An 18,433-nucleotide genomic window follows, 5' to 3' on the forward strand; every position below is an offset into this window, starting at 1 on the left:
GCATCCTAAGTGGGACAGGAGACTACATGCTGTGCATAAGCCCTATTAATCTACATTAGAAACATCATGTTATCCTGTAAGCATTCAGCCCATGACACGTATCAGATTAAAGATGCTCACAAAAAGAAATATATGAATACTAATATCCCCTTTCTGAATCAAATACTTCCCATCTGCCTTACAGGAGAAAGGCAAACATTTATAGCAACGTTACAACTGCCTAGAATTTTAGTATCTCAGAACAAAGTCTTATAGGGAAAAGGCTTGCATGTTATACGACCAAATTACTGGGTAACCAATACTCCATTTAAAAAAGGAAAACCCCTGAATAATTTTGATAACAAATTAAGACTGGCAAAAAATATATGCACAAAAGGCTGCAAGAGGTCTGCTGCTGACATAACAAACTTACACAATATTCCATAAAAAGTGTTTAAGATTATAAATAAATTAATCAGCTGCAAATTCCCCTTAAAAAGAGCAGGTTTCCAAATACATCCAGTTTTACAGATCCAGGAATTAAACTAACCCAAATTATCCTTTCCTTCCCCTTCAGTCTTCTCTTGCCCCATTCTTTCATGATATGCTTGATTTCTTGCATAACAAAACAAACCAGACCCAAAACCAACTTACAGAAATAGCAGCAAGTTTGAGTTATATAGGAGAATATTTAAATGAAAGGAAACAGCCTGAAATGGAAGCTGAAACATCTAGTAAAAAAACATTGGTCCACTGGGAACAAGTCCTTGTACCTGCAGTGCCTGCTGAACTAAAATTCCCATTCTGAGTCAATTTGTACTCGCCAAACCTTCACTGTAACAATATCAGTTTTTCTCTTAATTCTATTCTGTTCCTTCTGTGTTCAATCTGTTTAATCCTTCTACGTTTCTTCCTAAGCAGCTACAAGTAGCTTCTATATACCCATACCAAAACTCTACTCTTGGACTGCACCCCAATGCCAAAAAGGATAAAAAAAAACCCAAAAGTTTAGACTCTGACTCATTAGCTTACCTAGTGGCATTTCTGGACAAGCAAGAACTCATTACTATCCAAAAAGCAGTCACCTCCCAGATTTCTGTGCACCACATACTCCATCCAGACCCTACTAAAGACCTCGAAGTTCTAATTCTTGTTTTCTTGCATGGTTCAATGAATGAAAAATTTCTCACTAGTGCCACCAGAAAAGGAAGAACCAAAATTTCAGTAGCTCTCAATAAGAGATTCTTGATTACAACTATTCAACTAATACTGTCATCGCAAACGTAACACACAGTATCTTGCCGTTATGCCCAAGATATCAGAAACAGAAACCTCTTTTCCAGCTGTTCCCCAGAAACCTGTGCCATCCTCCCTGTGCTGTCTTGTGTACTAATGTCTGAAACAGCAGGAGGGAGAAAGAAGTGTCCCATTCTCTGGTAAACTCTCCCACAGAATTGAAGCAGGTGCGATTTTTACTCAGACACTGAAAGGGTTTCTGAAATTGCAACTATTTTGTCAATGTAACTTTTTGATCAATTTGCATTTTTTCAGGCTTTTGCTTCATAACTACTGGTAATAAGGAGATGGTGAAAAAGAAATTCTGGATTTCAGCATATCCCCTCAACTAACATTCTAGAGGTTTTCACTTGTCTTTTTCTGGCTCGAGCAAAGGTCACTTTTATCAGTCAGTCTCTCCAGCTGACTTAAAAGAACTGCTGGCAGTTCCAATATTGCACATACCTCTGGCAAAATGAACTGCTCAACTGGCTTGTACCACAATCTGTTCACTTGCACTCCACAGCTTGGTGGACTAAAGCGAGCACTGAAGAGAGCTTCCTGCGAACAGCAGAAAAGGAAAGGAAAAAAAACCCCACACATTAAAAGTACTGCGAGAATCTTGATCATCTCAGGTAGTTACAATTGAAAGAGGCTTATAGATTGTATAAAATATAGTGAAAGTTTTATTCTCACATCAGACTCCCCAGAATTCAAGTGCTGGACTCATATGGTGGAAGCAAACGACAATGGAACAAGTTCAACTTGAATCGAACCAACAGAGCACACCACCTGGAAGACTCAGACTCTTCTCCCAGTTTACAGATCCTATGTTTCATTTAAATATCTGACTACTATTAATTGCAACAGATGATACAAACCTCTAAAACCTAATTGCTCCTAATGGCTCTTAAGTAATAACAAATGACAAAGATGCGGCATAGCCAGATTTCCAGTCTCTAGAAACAGTCTCCAAGCACTGCTATGATACTGGTTTTTCTCTTCCACTGGAAGTAAAAAAGGTAATACAGTTCAAGGTATTAGGCTCTCAACGTTTAGAATTCTACCTTTTAGCAAACATAAATCTGATTACAATATATATTTTTTTTTTGCTATTATAAACCAAACTCTTCAGAAGTTCATCATAAAAGCCATATCTCAATATATTTTTCCATACTTGATTTTAATTATTAGATTAAATTTAAATTCTTTCTACTGCAGGACAGCTTTGAAATTTGGCTATTGTGTTATTGGTAGAGGTAAATGCAATATACCAAATGCAACAATCATGCTCAATGATTTTTTAGCTCCAGGGTGCTGCTAAGCTGTTCTATCAAACACATAATGGCTTGGGAGTGGGGAAATTATCACTGAAGTTTTATTACTACCTGTAAATAATACCAGTTTCTAGAAAGGTCAATCTATCTTGGAGAAGACACACAAAAAATTACATCTGTCCTGTCCTGCATCACATGCACCAAATGTGTCTCAGTGCATGTGTGTTTTAAATATATTCAACAGTTTATTTTTTGTTCTTTAATACCTCTCAATACTTTAGAACCTCAAATGCAATGAAAATTATGTCTTGGCATTTGATATAAGTGTTCTTTTGAAAGATCATTTAAATGAACTCACATCACTCTGTGAACTTCATCTTTTCCTCATCTGGGGGGGGTTGTGTGTATACATATATATCTGTGAAGTAAGCATTTGCAATGCAACGGAAGAAAAATATCATGTATATGCCTGTCAGTTAAGTACGTCTAAATCACCAGCACAGCATGGCTCTTTCTGTAAGAACTTAATCCTCAACAAAGACACAACATGCCTTAATCCACTTTCAAAAGATAACTACAGTGCTTTACCTCATGTTCTGCCTGGTACAGTTTTACAGTGATGTTCCTCTGGAATCCCACCCCATCAGCCTCATAAAATACCCCAAGACTGGTAATGACAATGGGGTAAAGCACACGGAAGTTCACACTGACAGTTCTGTCTTCAGACAGCACAGAAGGTACATCCTCAGGGAGATTGAATGCTTCGATTTCCTGATTCAAAACTGCATGAAAAAGAAAGGACAAAGGTAATTTGAGAAGACTTCATAGTTCTTGAGCTGGGTACACACAAAACAGACTGGATATATGCAAAGCATTCTGATTAATTAGCACAGCTTGCAAGTGCACAAGGATAATCAAACGCTAGAGGAGAAGAAAATATAACTGGCTGCAGACTGCAGCAAGTAGAAACTCAGAATGATACAGCAGTCTGCAGGCTACTAGCAATTGCAAGTCAATGCTTACACTGGGAAAAGACTAGAAACACAATAAATCCACATAGTGAGGACAAAACTGCTATTTGACTGCACGAACATCTGTATATCAGCATATTAAAATAATTATTCATGTATCTAAATGGCATATACTTCCACTTAATTCAGCTGCCTGCCTTTCGGCATTACCGCCTCCCTAAGGTACCATTTATTCTTGGGAGATTGGTTAAGCAGGCAATGTTGTCATTCAAAGAAGAAGTAACAGAAGTTTCATTTTATGGTGAATCATGGCTTAAGTACTTAGCTAACTTGCAATTAAAGAGCAAAAATTTTAAAAAGCAAGAATTACAGTTTTAGTTAGGAATTTTTGTACGGCAGTATTTCATTTTTTCCTCATGGGCCATTTCCTAATTGTTCTCTCTCTGGAGCAGAATCTGAGAAACCTATCAGTCAGACTTGCTTATAATTCCCTTCATCACCAGAGAAGTACGTCTAACACTCCAGACTCTGACGTCTTGCTACTTTCTTCACACGTGACACTAGACCAGGTCATTCTGGCTCTCTCCAACTTCATTTTACACAGAGACAGAGTAAAAATTTATGTTATATGGGAGACACTGCTTCCCGATGCAAGGAAAACGCAAATCCATTAGAAGTCAATGGCTTCCCCTTCACATCCCCAATGATTTCTTCCCTTCATGCCAGCACATGGTGCTTACAGGAAGATTATGCAACTGTTAAGACAGCAAATTCTAGGCAAAATTTATTTTCAAGACTGGCTGTCTCAGTTAAGGACCCCAAATTACTCTCAGAAAAGACAATTAGTTCTCTTTCAGATCATGGAATTATTTTAAAAGTTAACTTCTATACCTGGGTTACTGATGTTCAGAAGTTTGCAGGAGTAGGGGTCTTCTCTGTCCTCCACCGGCACAGCACAACCATGCGCACCTATTATAAACTTCACAAGGACACTAAAATAATTTGGTTTTATTAACACCAGTTCTCTTCCCTCCTCCCTCCATCTTCAATAAATTTATTTAATCACAGCGATGTGTCTTTCACAGGATTAAGATTTTGCACTCCTTAAAAATTAGCAATGACAGTTTGCATATAGAGTAACCACATGAATCCCCTCACAGGGGCTCAATTCCAAACCTACATTAATGTTTCACATTTCATAACAAGGATGCAAGAAGATTGGCAACTAGGAATGGGATTTAAGACAACCAGCAAACTAAACAAAAAAAGACCAAAGGCAATGCTAAAAGATCCTAAAGACCTGCCTTTCCCTGCCTGGCTTTGCTACTTAATTCAAGATTGTTTACATATCCTGCATTCAAAATGCCAAGAAAAAAACATAAGAAGAAACAAGACACATAGCATCAAAGCAGGAACAAGAACTCCGGACCACCCATTGGAATGAAAAATCTCAATTACTGGTTGTAGCAAAACAACTGGTTGCTTTTTCCAGCCTCAATCATGGCTGTGCCACAGTCAGGAGACAACACAGTATGTAAAGCAAAAGGATCCACCTTGGCCTAGTCTTTCACCTAGCAGCTAAATAACCTCCTGGAAGACCACATAAGCTATGAAATGTCACATTTTTAGGTGGCTGAAGTAGCTTTGCTTTCCCTCCAAACTGCATGCTGACAACAGATTTATGAACAGTTAATGGCTTTCAGTGCAAGACAGGTACCAAGATATTTCCAGGAATGAATTGCAGCAGAACTTTCTCTGTCTACATAGACTGTCAGGTCTATGCAAGCAATCAGGAAGGGTTCTGCTGGTCACTCACACATCAGCAGTTTGATGCACCTGGTTCAGTGGGAAATAAACCTGAATTACAACAGCTGAGGATGTTGTAAAAGAGGTTTTTTTTTGATTCGTCACCAAATGCAATCCTACTTGCTTTCAAGTATCTTGGATTACTAAGTATTTCAAGTTGCACACCAGACAAAGCATACGTTGCAAAACAAAAAAAGGGAAAGTCTTATACATCACTAGCAAACAAAGGAAAGTAATTGCAAAACCAAACAGCAGTGAATTGTCAGATAATTGCATTTTATTTCTTGTATTAAAAAAAAAAGCTACAGCCCAGAACAAGAAGTATTCTTATGCATTACTAAGCAGATTAAAAAAAATTATCAGGGTACAAAATGCTCACAAATAAAGCAAAAAAGGGAAATAACAACAACAACAAGAAAAAAAGGTATTTAAATAAAGGTATTTAAGCATTACAGTCTTCCACCCCCCCAAAAAGAAGCTCCAAATAACAAAACACTAGAGATTACCGTTGGCTCAGTGCAGGATGTTGTTTTAGGTGCTTGAACCAAGTGTTCCTTATAACACTGCGCAGTTCATGATTGTGTCGGGCTGACAAAACACCTACAATAACATCATAATGTTTCAGCTTCCACTGAGGGAAGAAGGCCAGTGGACCTAGAAAAAAAAGTGAAAGAGATTCATTATATGCACATAATACCACAAGCCTGAGTTGCAAGCAATAATTAAAATGCATCTCAAAAGCAAGAGTACTGGGAACCTGGAACACTAAAAACAAGAAGCTGAATTACTGTTGCATTCTTGGTTCACAGTCAGGGAAACATTTTCAACATTCCAAAACCTTCACTAGCAATCTAGGAAAACTTTACTGCAACTAATTAAGCAAGTCATCGCGAGTAAACAAAACTAAGAAACTGGGATTCACAAAGCAGGCAAGAACATAAGACTTGCTTTGGACCAACAGAATCTTCTATTCTTTAAATATTTGCCTGCCTGTTTTGGGAGCAATCTGCCCCCTAAAAACATGCTCTTGCTGGGCCTCTCTTTCCTATCAGTCATCAGAAATCTTGTGGGCAAGACAGAAGGTTCTGCTGTTCCCTCTGCAACACTCTTGAGATAGTCTGGGCTTTCTGCTTGCCCACTGATACCTCCACCAGCATGATTTAAGCCTAGGGGCTTGTCATCACTAGTATCAAGCCTTCACTATTAGAATTCACGATTATTCTACCTGGGAGGGGAAGCATTTAAACAAGGCCTGCCAGATTCAGAAATATGCCCATCTCCCCTTCTTTTCAAAACTGCTGGATCACCGTTCTGCCTCACCATTTCAATCTTGTATGTCAAGGCCTATCATTTCTAACCTTTTGAAGGTGAACATCACTCTGCCTTCACGCAGGGTATTACATCCCTACACAGGGGAATGCTCTGGCTTTATTCATAGCTGGGGAATGCTTATTCATAGCTGGATGTCACTGCCAATATTTGTAACCCACAACTTACCTTGCACTTTAATTGCGTTATAATTTAGAGATCATGAAAGCTAGACTTGACTTCAAGCATGGTTATGACCAGATAGAGACCTAAGAAGCTCTGACCTAAAGCCTGCAAGCAGTCAGGCAAGTAGCTAAAGTGAATTTGTTCAGTTTAATTGATCAGACACTCTCAAGTTAGCAGAGATTTATACTTAGATTTAGTACAGGATTGCTTTCCTCTCATCTCACTATTTTTTTTATTAGGCTGCAGATAAAGAAAATAAATGTAAATATGAGTACCCCCTAAACTACTGTGTACAGCATAGATGTGATTTTTTTAAAATCTAATTTTAAAGAGACCAAAAATATTGCCAAATCTGTACTGTGTGCTCCTACTCAAAAAGTTAAATTATAATTCAGATTCTACCTTCTGTACCAGCATGCTCTTTCTCCACGTCTGTCTTGTTATAACTGATGACTAACCTAGGACCTCACAGCACCCACCACAAGGACTGCTGTGCCAAATCTCACCAGACATCCACCTAGCCTTATATTCCACCTTCAGCATGCAGTGGAGGTGCCTTGATGTTGCTCTGCCCTGCACTGAACCAACATCAAGAGATTTTAGAACATTTTTGGTTTTGCGTTAGGGGTGTATTGGGTTTGCGTGGCAAGGGTTTAGTAGCAGGGAGGTTACGGGGTGGTTTGCTTGAGAAGCTGGTGGAAGTTTCCCCTATGTCCAATAGAACCAATGCCAGACAGCTCCAGACAGACCTGCTGCCAGCCAAGGCCAAGCTCATCAGAGACAGTGGTAGCACCTCTGGGATAACATAGTTAACAAGGGGGGAAAGTTGCTGTTCAACAGCAATTGCAGCGGGAGAGAGGAATGTGAACATGTGAAAGAAACAATTCTATAGACACTAGGATCAGTGAAGGAGGAGAAGAGTTGCTTCAGGTACCCAAGCAGATTCCCCTGCAGCCTGTGGTGAAGACCATGGCGAGACAGGCTGTCCCCCTGCAGCCTGTGGAGGTTAACAGTGGAGCAGATATCCACCTGCAGCCCATGGAGGACCATATGCCAGAGCAGGTGGATGTACCCAAAGCAGGCTGTGACCCTGTGGGAAGCCTTGCGCTGGAGCAGGCTCCTGGCAGGACCTGTGGGGAAAGAGGAGCCCACACTAGAGCAGGTTTTCTGGGAGGACTTGTGGCCCCACAGAGGACCCACACTGAAGCAGTGTGTTCCTGAAGGACCGCATGCCGTGGAAGTGACCCATGCTGGAGAACTCTATGAAGAACAGCAGCCCACAGGAAGGACTCATGTTAGAGAAGTTCATAGAGGACTCTCTGGTGGGGAGGAGTATGAGTTCACCCCAGGGAGGAAAGAGCAGCAGAGGAAACATGTGACGAACTGACTGCAAATCCCATTCCCGTGAGGAAGTAGAGAAATCAAGAGTGAAGTCAACCCTGGGAAGAAGGTGTGTAGGGAAAACTGTTTTAGGATTTAGGTTTTATTTCTCATTATCCTAGTCTGATTCGACTGGTTATTAAATTAATTCCCCCAAGTCGAGTCTGTTTTGTCCATGACAAATCAAACAGTGCTATGCAACTGCTTCTCAGAGCAGTACCAGACGTGATGTTTCATGGCCAAACTTTTCCCAGTCTATTTCCCACTAAATATTTCAGTTGTAAGCATGCAAACACTGGTTTTACAGAAAAAGGCTAAGTTTCACAGTTATTTAAATGAATCTGTACTGACAACAGCTACAAGCTTATCAATAACTTAAGGTAAGCATTAACCTACTAGGATAAGTTTACGTCAACTTATGCTCAGTACGACTTAAAAACACAAGCAGCAAGCCACAGGTCCCATTCCTCAGTTTTTCACTGACGTTAACTGTTAATCTCTTGTAACAACCACACATCAAATTCGTGGCAAGATTCAGGAATATGGTTGGTTTGCTGACAAGTCAACAAGCCTATACAGCATCTGAAGAAATTTGTAAATCACACACATTGCTCAATCCAAATACAATTTTAGTTTTCCTTTTTGCTGGCTCTGTATGTCATCAGAGGTCATTACATTGCCAAGATCCACCAGGTTTCCACAACAGCAGAGGTATGTGAGACAGATACACATTTAGATGACTACAACATTATAGAAAATTCCTCTGTAGTCTCATAACTCTTTCTCACACATCCCTTCTCTTTCCTTATTCTTCCATCCTTTGATTATTCTTTAAAGAGCCTCCACAGCCTCAACAACAAGACTTCCATAATAAATCTCACAGGAGGTCTAATGTGTTTATAGAATGCACAAAGTATTGTTTACACAGATTTGGGTTTTTAAGATATTCCTTTTAATTAGAAGCAGAACTACTTCATTAAACCAAAATTAAAGAAGAATAAAACTAAGAGCAGAAGTCTATGGGGTGACTTGACTCAGAAAAGCATAAGCTGGCTTAAATCAATTTTAAAAAAACAACCTAAAAATAAGCTATTCAAATCAAATAGACATATTTTAAATAGTTTATATTTTAAATGAGTTACGCTTTTCCTTATGAACTATTCACATGGGAACAATGTTAACGTAACAGATGCTTCAAAATTAATATCCTACTGCTTTTGGAACAGACAGCTCTTTCTTGTTTTAGTAAGATAACATCACAGTGGTCTATATTCGGAAGATTGTCTTCTCTGTCCCAAGAGTAAAGCTATTTTACTTTAAAAACCACTTGAATAATAAAGACAAAACTTACTTTCACAAAATCCTAATGAATAAGCTCTCTGCTTGTTAGCAAAGGTTTCTACTTCCTATGGAACAGTAGGAATAACACTTGCTAAACTTTCAGGAAAAGAGATTCATATCTCTGAAGTAGCCCTATTAAAAATGGGAGATAAAGTGAGAGGTACATGGGGAAAAAGACTGAGGCATTCATTTATAAGGATAATTCAGATATGCATATGTATATGCTCTGGCGCAGCATAACTTAAGAAAAAACACTGCTGACCTCCAAGTCAATAATAATAATTTATACAAGCAATCAATACTTGCCATTGCAGAGCAAATTTATTTATTTTTTTATTTTTATCTATTATCTAAGTTCTATTTTTGATATATTTAAGTGCTCGTAATAGGTTTAAAAAATACATAGTATATCACTCTTACATTGAACTGGTTATGCCAGATAATTAAGCCTTTACATCTTCCAATTACAAAGACAAAAAAAATCCTGGCAGTTGGTAGGAGGGAAGCTACATATCACATTCCACGGTAAACCCTACAACTGTTGCAAACCAAAGGGATGCAGAAGGAGAGGACGCCTTCCCAATTCAAAGGTCACATTATCACTAGTTGTCTTGCTTTCAAATTCTCACTGTCTTAAAGCTGCATCTGAATTGCATCGCAAAGCCCAAAACTTCTCAGTAGAACATAAGCAGTCAGACATGCAATGCCTACCCTACACTCCTGTAGCATCAAGAACAAAATTGCCATCACTTTGCTGTTTTGCTTGAGGCTGTTAACCCATAGCAAAAGGTACAAAAACATGAAAGGAAATGGCCCTCTCTCGGCTGCTGAGATCCCTTTAATTTTGTACAGCAACTGTAAGGAGTACTTCTGTCAGCTCTGAGAGGTCTGGTGTGCCCGAGTCTTGTGTCATGCAGCTAATAACTAGCTCCTACTGAAGCTGTCTTGGGCTGGGATACTTGTAAAGACAGGCTCCTACACAATTCTCTGGTATTTGACCACACACATATTTCTATTAGTACAGTTCTTCACCTCAGTATGAGCTGCAGTAAGCCTTCATAGGATTCTCAGTCACCAATTTTCATGAAACTTGGTGATAACACTGGTCTTTGGGACCTCCACCTATCTGCCAAGCTTGACCGAGAACTACTAACAGATCAAAGTTAGGGAGAGATGCAGGAAGAGGTAAGCAATTGCATATATAGAGCACAAAACTGTGTCCTTAGAAGGCAAGGCTAAAGACACAGAGGTGCATCTCCTGCTGAGTTGACCACAGAAAGAGGTGAGCATTGGCAGGCAGTCTGCTGGCCCTGGAAAAGATTTTAACCATTCCAGAAGCAGTCACTACCTAGAATCACAGAATCATAGAAGGAGTTTGGGTTGGGAGTGACCATAAAGACCATCCAGATCCAAACCTCCTGCGATGGGCAGGGACACCTCCCACTAGACCAGACTGCCCAAGGCCCCATCCAACCTGGCCTTGAACACCTCCAGGGATGGGGCAGCCACAACTTCCCTTGGCAACCTGTTCCAGTGTCTCACCACCCTAAAGGCAAAGAAATTCTTCCTAATGTCTAAGCTAAATCTGCCCCTCTCCATTTCATACACGTTCCCCCTCGTTCTATCATCACTAGCCTTTATGAATACTTCCTCTCCAGTTTTCTTGTAGGCCCCTTTCAGGTACCTCTTGAAGTTTTTCAAAATCCCCAACTACAAAGATTAATATGCATCTCTTCTTTCTGTGAGACTGATTCTCAAGTAAAATGTCAAGTTAAGCTCTTAATTATATTTGCTGTCATTATAAGGAGATGAAAAGATTGAGAGATCATTTAGCTTGATTTTGTCAATAAACACGGTAAACAGAATCTTGCTGCACATATCTCTATTGATGAGACAAACCAACTGCTAAATTTGCCAGTCATTTTCAGTCAAGTTTGACATAGCGTGTGGTCCCCAAAGCAATTAAGCTCACACATTTCCCTGCACTCAGAAACACAGCAGTGTAGGCTTACCTGCACTATCAGATACCAGAGAACCTCAACAAGAGGATGCTAGAATAAGTGAGCTCCACACAAGGCTGGGCTTTGTATCTACTGCTATCCATACAGCCACTTTCTTTTCTTCTTTTTTTTTTTTTTAATTTTTTTTTTTCTTTTAAATCAATGAATGGAACTAAGTAGGCCAGGCAGAAGCTATTAAGAATACTCTCAACTAATCCACTTCATAAGAGAAAACATAAAACAAAGAACACTCCCTCCCTCTGAAAAAACCCCACACATTCCAGGTTATCTCTGCCTATTCTTGTGACTTTGCAACCATATTCCTGCTTTTATATCCCTTTCTCTTTCTTCTGTGCTTTGTGAAAGATCCAAACAAACATGCAGGAAGAAATTAACTGAATATAAAGAAGGGTTGTATTCAGAGAATGCTGACGTACACAGAAAAAGAACAAACCAAAGAGCAAAAGCAGATCTTTCCCCATCTTTAATCTTCTTCACTTACGTAAAGTAATCTGCTATAGCTCACCTGCATTACAGGTTTCTCTGCAAACAGAGCTACACGACCCTCTCACAGTACCCACTTTATACCAGAGCTTAAAATCACCAAGATGTGCACCCTTGGTTTCTGCAGAGGCACAGTATTCCTGGAGACAGAAAAGCCTTTAGACAAGCTTTTAAACCAGCTTTACAGATGCAAAGAGGAAAACCTCTGTAGGCAGATTTATTTATTCATTTATTTGTTTGTTTGTTTATTAATGCAACAACATTTCCTTCAAAAAATAGGACAGCAGGGTCCTTCTGAGTTGCAAAGTGAGAGTAGTAATACATGTGGGATCATGGTGTTCTAAACAGCACTAATGATGCAGCACTTGGACACTTCCAGACAAATCTGGGAACAATGGCCAAAGCAGCAGAAGCAGACACAAAAGGAATAAAGCACATCCTATTTGCAACAATTAAGCTGATGCTACCCTCCCTTTTTTTAGGGGATGAAGAGTGGGGAGGAGGGAGCACAGCATCTTTATCTTTGAAAAGTAGTCACCCAACCCTGATGTCATAGAACAAAAGGCTACTCCCAGGGAAGGCCATTTGCTCCTTTCTGGCTGATCTACTCAGTGGGCAATTTAGAAGACAACTGGTGAAGAGCTTTCTTCAGCCACAAGCCTTGCTTGCCACCTCTAGCAGAACTGGTACTCTTTGCCCCCTGCTCCAATGCCAAATCACAAAAATGCAGCCAGTGCTGCCTGTTAATAGTTTCCAAAGTCTCAGACATCAGTCCACAGAATAACTGCAAACTCTAAAAAAAATCCAATTCAGCTGGAAAACAACATCATTTGTTGTGAACTATTTGTCAATTAATTCATACCTAGCAAAGGTGAGAGGGCTCTTTCTGTTGGGGACGGTCCATCCCTGGAAAACGTTATAGTAAGATCTCACAGATAAGACTGGGGAACAACTGGCATTTTAGGCAGAACTGCACAGCTACTGCCAATGCCAAACCTCACCTGTTGATGGAAGGTTTTGGTTTCCAAGGCCATCAATCTATTAGTCTTTACTTGCCAACAAAAGATGAAATAACTTTGTGACCGAGCATGCTACTCCCTGACAGACAGGCTTAACGTATTTCATCTTTTCTTAGGAAAGTATCACATTTTGGCAGGATTTCCCCTTACAGAGTATGGCATCATTCATAACCTCAGAAGCTGCTTTTACATTTTGTTACTTCAGTATCGAAAAGCCAAAAGCAGATCAAGTTCTCTCTCCTGCTCTCTCACCTGTCGTGCACACACACTAGTTCATGAAGGGGTACAGTCCTAATTCTGCAAGGCAGATTACTAAATGCCAGCCTGACCAACCTTCCATTAGGCCAGTGCCTGGAGAAGTACGTGCTGAACCACAGGACAACAGATGGCATACAAGCAGCTTCTAGAAAATGGTGGGTTTTAATCTGTTGCATAATTATTCACTAATAAATGATTGACTCTAACAAAATCAAAAGGGCCAGCTCTTAGCTGCCACACTCCCCCAGATATGTAACAGGAATAACGTCTAAAAGGGCATTAGCAACAGCAAAGTAGCACATTACACTGAATGTGTGGGGCTTTCTAATCAGGCACTGTAACTGAAGCCCTACAATGAGTAATTTCATACCCAACAAGACTTGTGCTATCAATTAAAACACACAATTAGAAATGAATCCACCTGGAGTGCTAATAGTAGGTCTGTCTGTTCTTTGTCAAGTTTCTGAGGTCAATTTATAAGTAGCATTTATCTAAGATTTTTTTAAAAAAATAACTAAGGCATCCTACCCACAAAATTCCTTTAGATACCACTTGTTTGTAACCGGTTAGACAAGGTCAGACAAGACCGGTTAGACAAGCTTTCATTCTACTGAGGCACTTCAACCACCCTGACATAAGCTGGAAAAGTAGCCCGGCAAGCAGTAGGCAATCCAGGAGACTCTGGAGTGCATTGAAAACTTCTTAACCCTATAGAGACCCTCCACCGGAGGGGATGCAATACTGGACCAGATGGTCACAAATACCAGTGAACTCATCAGTACATCAAGACCAGAGGCAGCCTGAGCTGCAGTGATCATACACTAGTGGAGTTCAAGGTCCTGAGGGATGTGGGACAGGCAAGGAATATAGTCAGGACCCTAAATTTCAGGAAAGCAGACTTCCAGCTCTTCAAGGGGTTAATCACTAGAATCTCCTGGGACATGGTCCTCGAGGACAAGAGAGCAGAACAGAGCTGGCAAATATTTAAGGATGGCTTTCCATGAGGCATAAGAGTGCTCAGTCCCCAGATGTACGAAATCGGGCAGGGAAGGGAAGAGACCAGAGTGGCTGAGTCGATACCTGCTAGTCAAACTGAAGAAGAGGGAACTGCTCAGGCAGTGCAAGCAAGGACAGAGAACCTGGGGAGTGAATCAGGGCACTACATGGTGGTATTGGGATGAGATCAGGAAGGCCAAGGCACAGCTGGAGCTGCACTTGGCAAGGGAAGTGAAGACCAACAAGAAGGGCTTCTACAAGTATGCCAGTCAGAAAAGGAAGGTTAACGAGAGCATACGCCCACTGATGGATGAAAATGGTGCCCTCATATCAAAAGACAAGGAGAGGGATGAAGTACTCCACAAGCTGGAGAAGTGGGCCTGTGCAAACCTGATGAAGTTCAACAAGGCCAAATGCAAGGTCCTAGACCTGGGTCAGGGCAATTCGTGGTTTCAATATGGGATGGGGAATTATGTGATTGAGAGCAGCCCTGCAGAGAAGGACTTGGGGGTGCTGGTTGATCAGAAGCGTGACATGAGCTGGCAATATGTGCTCGCAACCCAGAAGGCCAACCGTATCCTGGGCTGCATCAAAAGAAGTGTAGCCAGCAGGTTGAGGGAGGGGATTTTGTCTCTCTATTCCTCTCTTGTGAGACCTTGTCTGGAGTATTGTGTCCAGTTCTGGACTGATCAGAGGGCTGGAGCACCTCCCATATGAGGACAGGCTGAGAGAGTTTGGCTTGTTCAGCCTGGAGAAGTGAAGGCTCCGAGGAGACCTTATAGTGACATTCCAGTACCTGAAGGGGGCTATAAGAAAGCTGGGGAGGAACTTTTTACAAAGACTTGTAGTGACAGGACTAGGGGCAATGGGTATAAACTGAAGAGGGACAGGTTTGGACTCAAGGAGGAAATTCTTCACAGTGGGAGTGTTGAGGCACTGGTACAGGCTGCCCAGGGAAGCTGTGCATGCCACATCCCTGAAGGTGTTCAAGGCCAGGTGGGATGGGGCCTTGGGCAGCCTGGTCTGGTGAGAGGTGTTCCCGTCCATGGCAGGGGGCTTGGAACTGGATGGTCCCTTCCAACCCAAACCATTCTGTGATTCCATGATTCATTAAACCTAAAAGCACGTTCTTGCACAAGTCTTGCTCAGAAGTGTGAGCTGCAGTCCCATTAACAGATGAACAAAAAGCAAGCAGGAAGACATCAAAGTCAGGACACCGAAGCAAAGGCCAGTGCCTTTAGTCTCAGAACTGATGTTATTTATTTATTCCAGTTAATGAGTACTGCCTACAAGAATAGTACCCCTGTGACACCATAGTGAAAGTGATCACAGAGAAAGTCAGAATACTGCACAAAGACACAACTGAGGACCAGAATAGGCAAACAGACTACGGCGGACCTTTCACATATGGTAGTTAAGAAGAAGGTTTTATAAGGTAGGAGGCACTTCCAACAGAGGAAGATAAGTAGATGGAACGAGTGCAAACTGGAACACTGTTTATATTTAAAAGCATTTGACCTACAGACGACAAAAATTAACTGCCTTCCAGAAACAGAAAGCATATTTTGCCAGCAGAAACTAGAAGCACCTGGATTGCTCAGCTTAAGAAAACAAAGGTTTCAAACAGATGCCTTTGATCTCTATGGTTACACGATGGAGGAGTACTTGAAGGAGGAGAAAGACTCTTTCAAATGAAAGCCTTAAGAACACAAGGGCATAAACCAGTTGCAAGTAAGTTTAGGCCAGAAATGAGGGAACATTTCTGATGAGGACAAGTGACTAGAACAGCCTTTTCCTAAGACTGCTAGGAATCCAAGCAAAAAAACAAATAGCCACTCCCAACCCTTCAGTAAATAAAAGTAGGCTGCCCAGCTGTCATTTTAAGACAGAGATCAAGAGTTGCTTATGAGAAAAAATAAGCAGAATTGATGGCCAGACATGTCTACCCCAGTCTTGGGTTAGCAAGTAAATGATGTCAGGGTAAATCATCACTAAAACAGGTTACCAACTTATATTTCCATTTGTGTGCTTGTGTGGCATGACTATTGAGGGGTGAATTAAACACCTCAAAAAACAGAATTACTGTTCACTCTGCCTTTCACCTCTACTGGTAGCTGATTTTGCAACTGTTGAGACACACAGACAGTACACAAAAATATCAAAGAATACACTAATTTTTATGCCACAGCTATTGTAAAACACTGTCCCATGATCAGATTTAATCTTTATTCATACCAGTGATTACAGGTAGTAGGTAATAAGAGCAGCTGGAGTAGCATGTAAGAGAAAACCAAAGAGATCACTCAATAATCAAATGAAATAAGGCTGGCTTTATCAGGCAGTACCAGATTCTCTTAAATATCTTAAGATTAAAAAACTATTTTAATAAATAGGGGCATTTATTACTGTTGTATGTGAATAATGTTCCTAAAACACTCTGAATAACAAAAAAATATAACACTGAAGGCCTCAGAGATAAAAGAGGTCTCTTAGCTCACACTTCTTTCCTCTGCAGCCATCCCTACAGCCCTACATTTCGCAGTACTTTGAGGGCTAAGAGCTAGACTCTTCCTTACGTTATCCAGCAAGGATCAGGCCTACAAAGATACAGCACATGTACAGCATTGAGCTCTTTCCTATGGATGGTTTAAGTTCTCTTCTTATAAGAGACATCGGTTTTCCTCTCCTCGGTGTGAATACGTTACCAAATACAACTAAATAAATCCTTACATAAACAAAACGCGTACTTACTCTTTCACTACTAAGAAAAAGCGCTGTTTATTCAACCCCTTAGCCTAACATTATGCAATGCAACAGTCTCACAGTGACAAACTCCAATAACTGCTTGTAATGGTGAACCTTCGAAGAGCAAAGCTTCTTCCCTCTCCCAAACTGAGAAACTTTCGCATTTTCTTTAGAAATGTTTGTTATTGGAAAACACATTTCTCCAGGAAAGATTTCACACTGCCAATTCCATCTCTTAATTAATGCACAGAAGTTACAAAAGGAGCACAGTGAAGGAACAAAACCAACCAGACCATTCATTCAGACATTTCAGGCTAACAACTAGAACTCCTGTTCTTTTACAATTCAAGCGTGACCACTGCTCCTTTGATACGCAATGGACAGAATACAGGCACAGCAGCACCCGTACTACTCTGCAGCCTTCAGACTACCCAAATGTACTGACCTTGCTCCTTTCACACCTGCATTATTAATTACCACAAGGCCACAAAAATGATCAGAGGGCTGGAGCACCTCTCCTGTGAGGATAGGCAGAGAGAGTTGGGGTTGTTCAGCCTAGAGAAGAGCAGGCTCCAGGGAGACCTTACAGAAGCCTTCCAGTACTTGAAGGGGGGCTACAGGAAAGCTGGGGAGGGGCTCGTTATCAGGGAGTGTAGTGACAGGATAAGGTTTTAAACTAAGGGAGGGTAGATTTAGACTGGATATAAAGAAGAAATTTTTTACAACGAGGGGTGGTGAAACACTGGGACAGGTTGCCCAGGGAGGCAGTAGAGGCCCCATTCCTGGAAACATTCAAGGTCGGGTTGGATGGGGCTCTAGGCAGTGTGATCTAGTGAGGGATGTCCCTGCTCCTGCAGGGGAGTTGGACTAGATGAGGTTTAAAGGTCCCTTCCAACCCAAAGCATTCTATGATTATGTGATCAGCAGTCTCTAATTTCCTCACAGTTGTGAGTTTTGTACACTCTGCACAGGGAACAGGTGCTGGTGACAGAGTGCAGCTTTGTTGGTGAACAAGCTACTGGGTTGCTACACACAGTGGAAAGCAGATCTCAAGTGAAAAAAAGCCACCATGTTTTCCTTATATTTTTTCAGATGCTCTGCAGAGTATTTCTCAATGCTCTCAAAAAGCACCTATGGGGAGCAGACAGAAGTTTCTCTTCCAAAGGATACCCGTTTCTACAGGGCACGCACACTTGCAGCCTAAAAACTACAACTTGCTTTATTCAAAGCGCAATGTAAGCCGTAAGGGCTCTGATTTCACTTGTGTCAGATCATACTTATGATCCTATGAATAGCTTTTTGCACCACAGGGGGGTTAAAGACTGCTACCGCAAACACGGCACCATGCAAAACACTATTCCTAGGATGGAGGATGACCCGACACAAGT

The 18,433-nt window shown here is 41.0% G+C and overlaps 1 protein-coding gene across 3 annotated transcripts in view; it reads right to left on the reverse strand.

Annotated features, from left to right (window-relative positions):
• Positions 1-18,433, reverse strand: part of B3GALNT2 (beta-1,3-N-acetylgalactosaminyltransferase 2) — a 31,288-nt gene that overhangs the window by 12,060 nt on the left and 795 nt on the right. For all 3 annotated transcript variants that reach the window (XM_054062846.1, XM_054062845.1, XM_054062844.1), the window contains exons 2-5: positions 5,815-5,962; positions 4,394-4,494; positions 3,120-3,313; positions 1,720-1,815 (exon numbers count right to left, since the gene is read on the reverse strand). In XM_054062846.1, coding sequence (XP_053918821.1) covers positions 1,720-1,815; positions 3,120-3,313; positions 4,394-4,494; positions 5,815-5,962 — 539 coding nt within the window. The remainder of the gene's footprint in view (positions 1-1,719; positions 1,816-3,119; positions 3,314-4,393; positions 4,495-5,814; positions 5,963-18,433) is intronic.

This window comes from Cuculus canorus, chromosome 3 (genome assembly GCF_017976375.1).
Source record: "Cuculus canorus isolate bCucCan1 chromosome 3, bCucCan1.pri, whole genome shotgun sequence".
Lineage (NCBI taxonomy): Eukaryota > Metazoa > Chordata > Aves > Cuculiformes > Cuculidae > Cuculus > Cuculus canorus.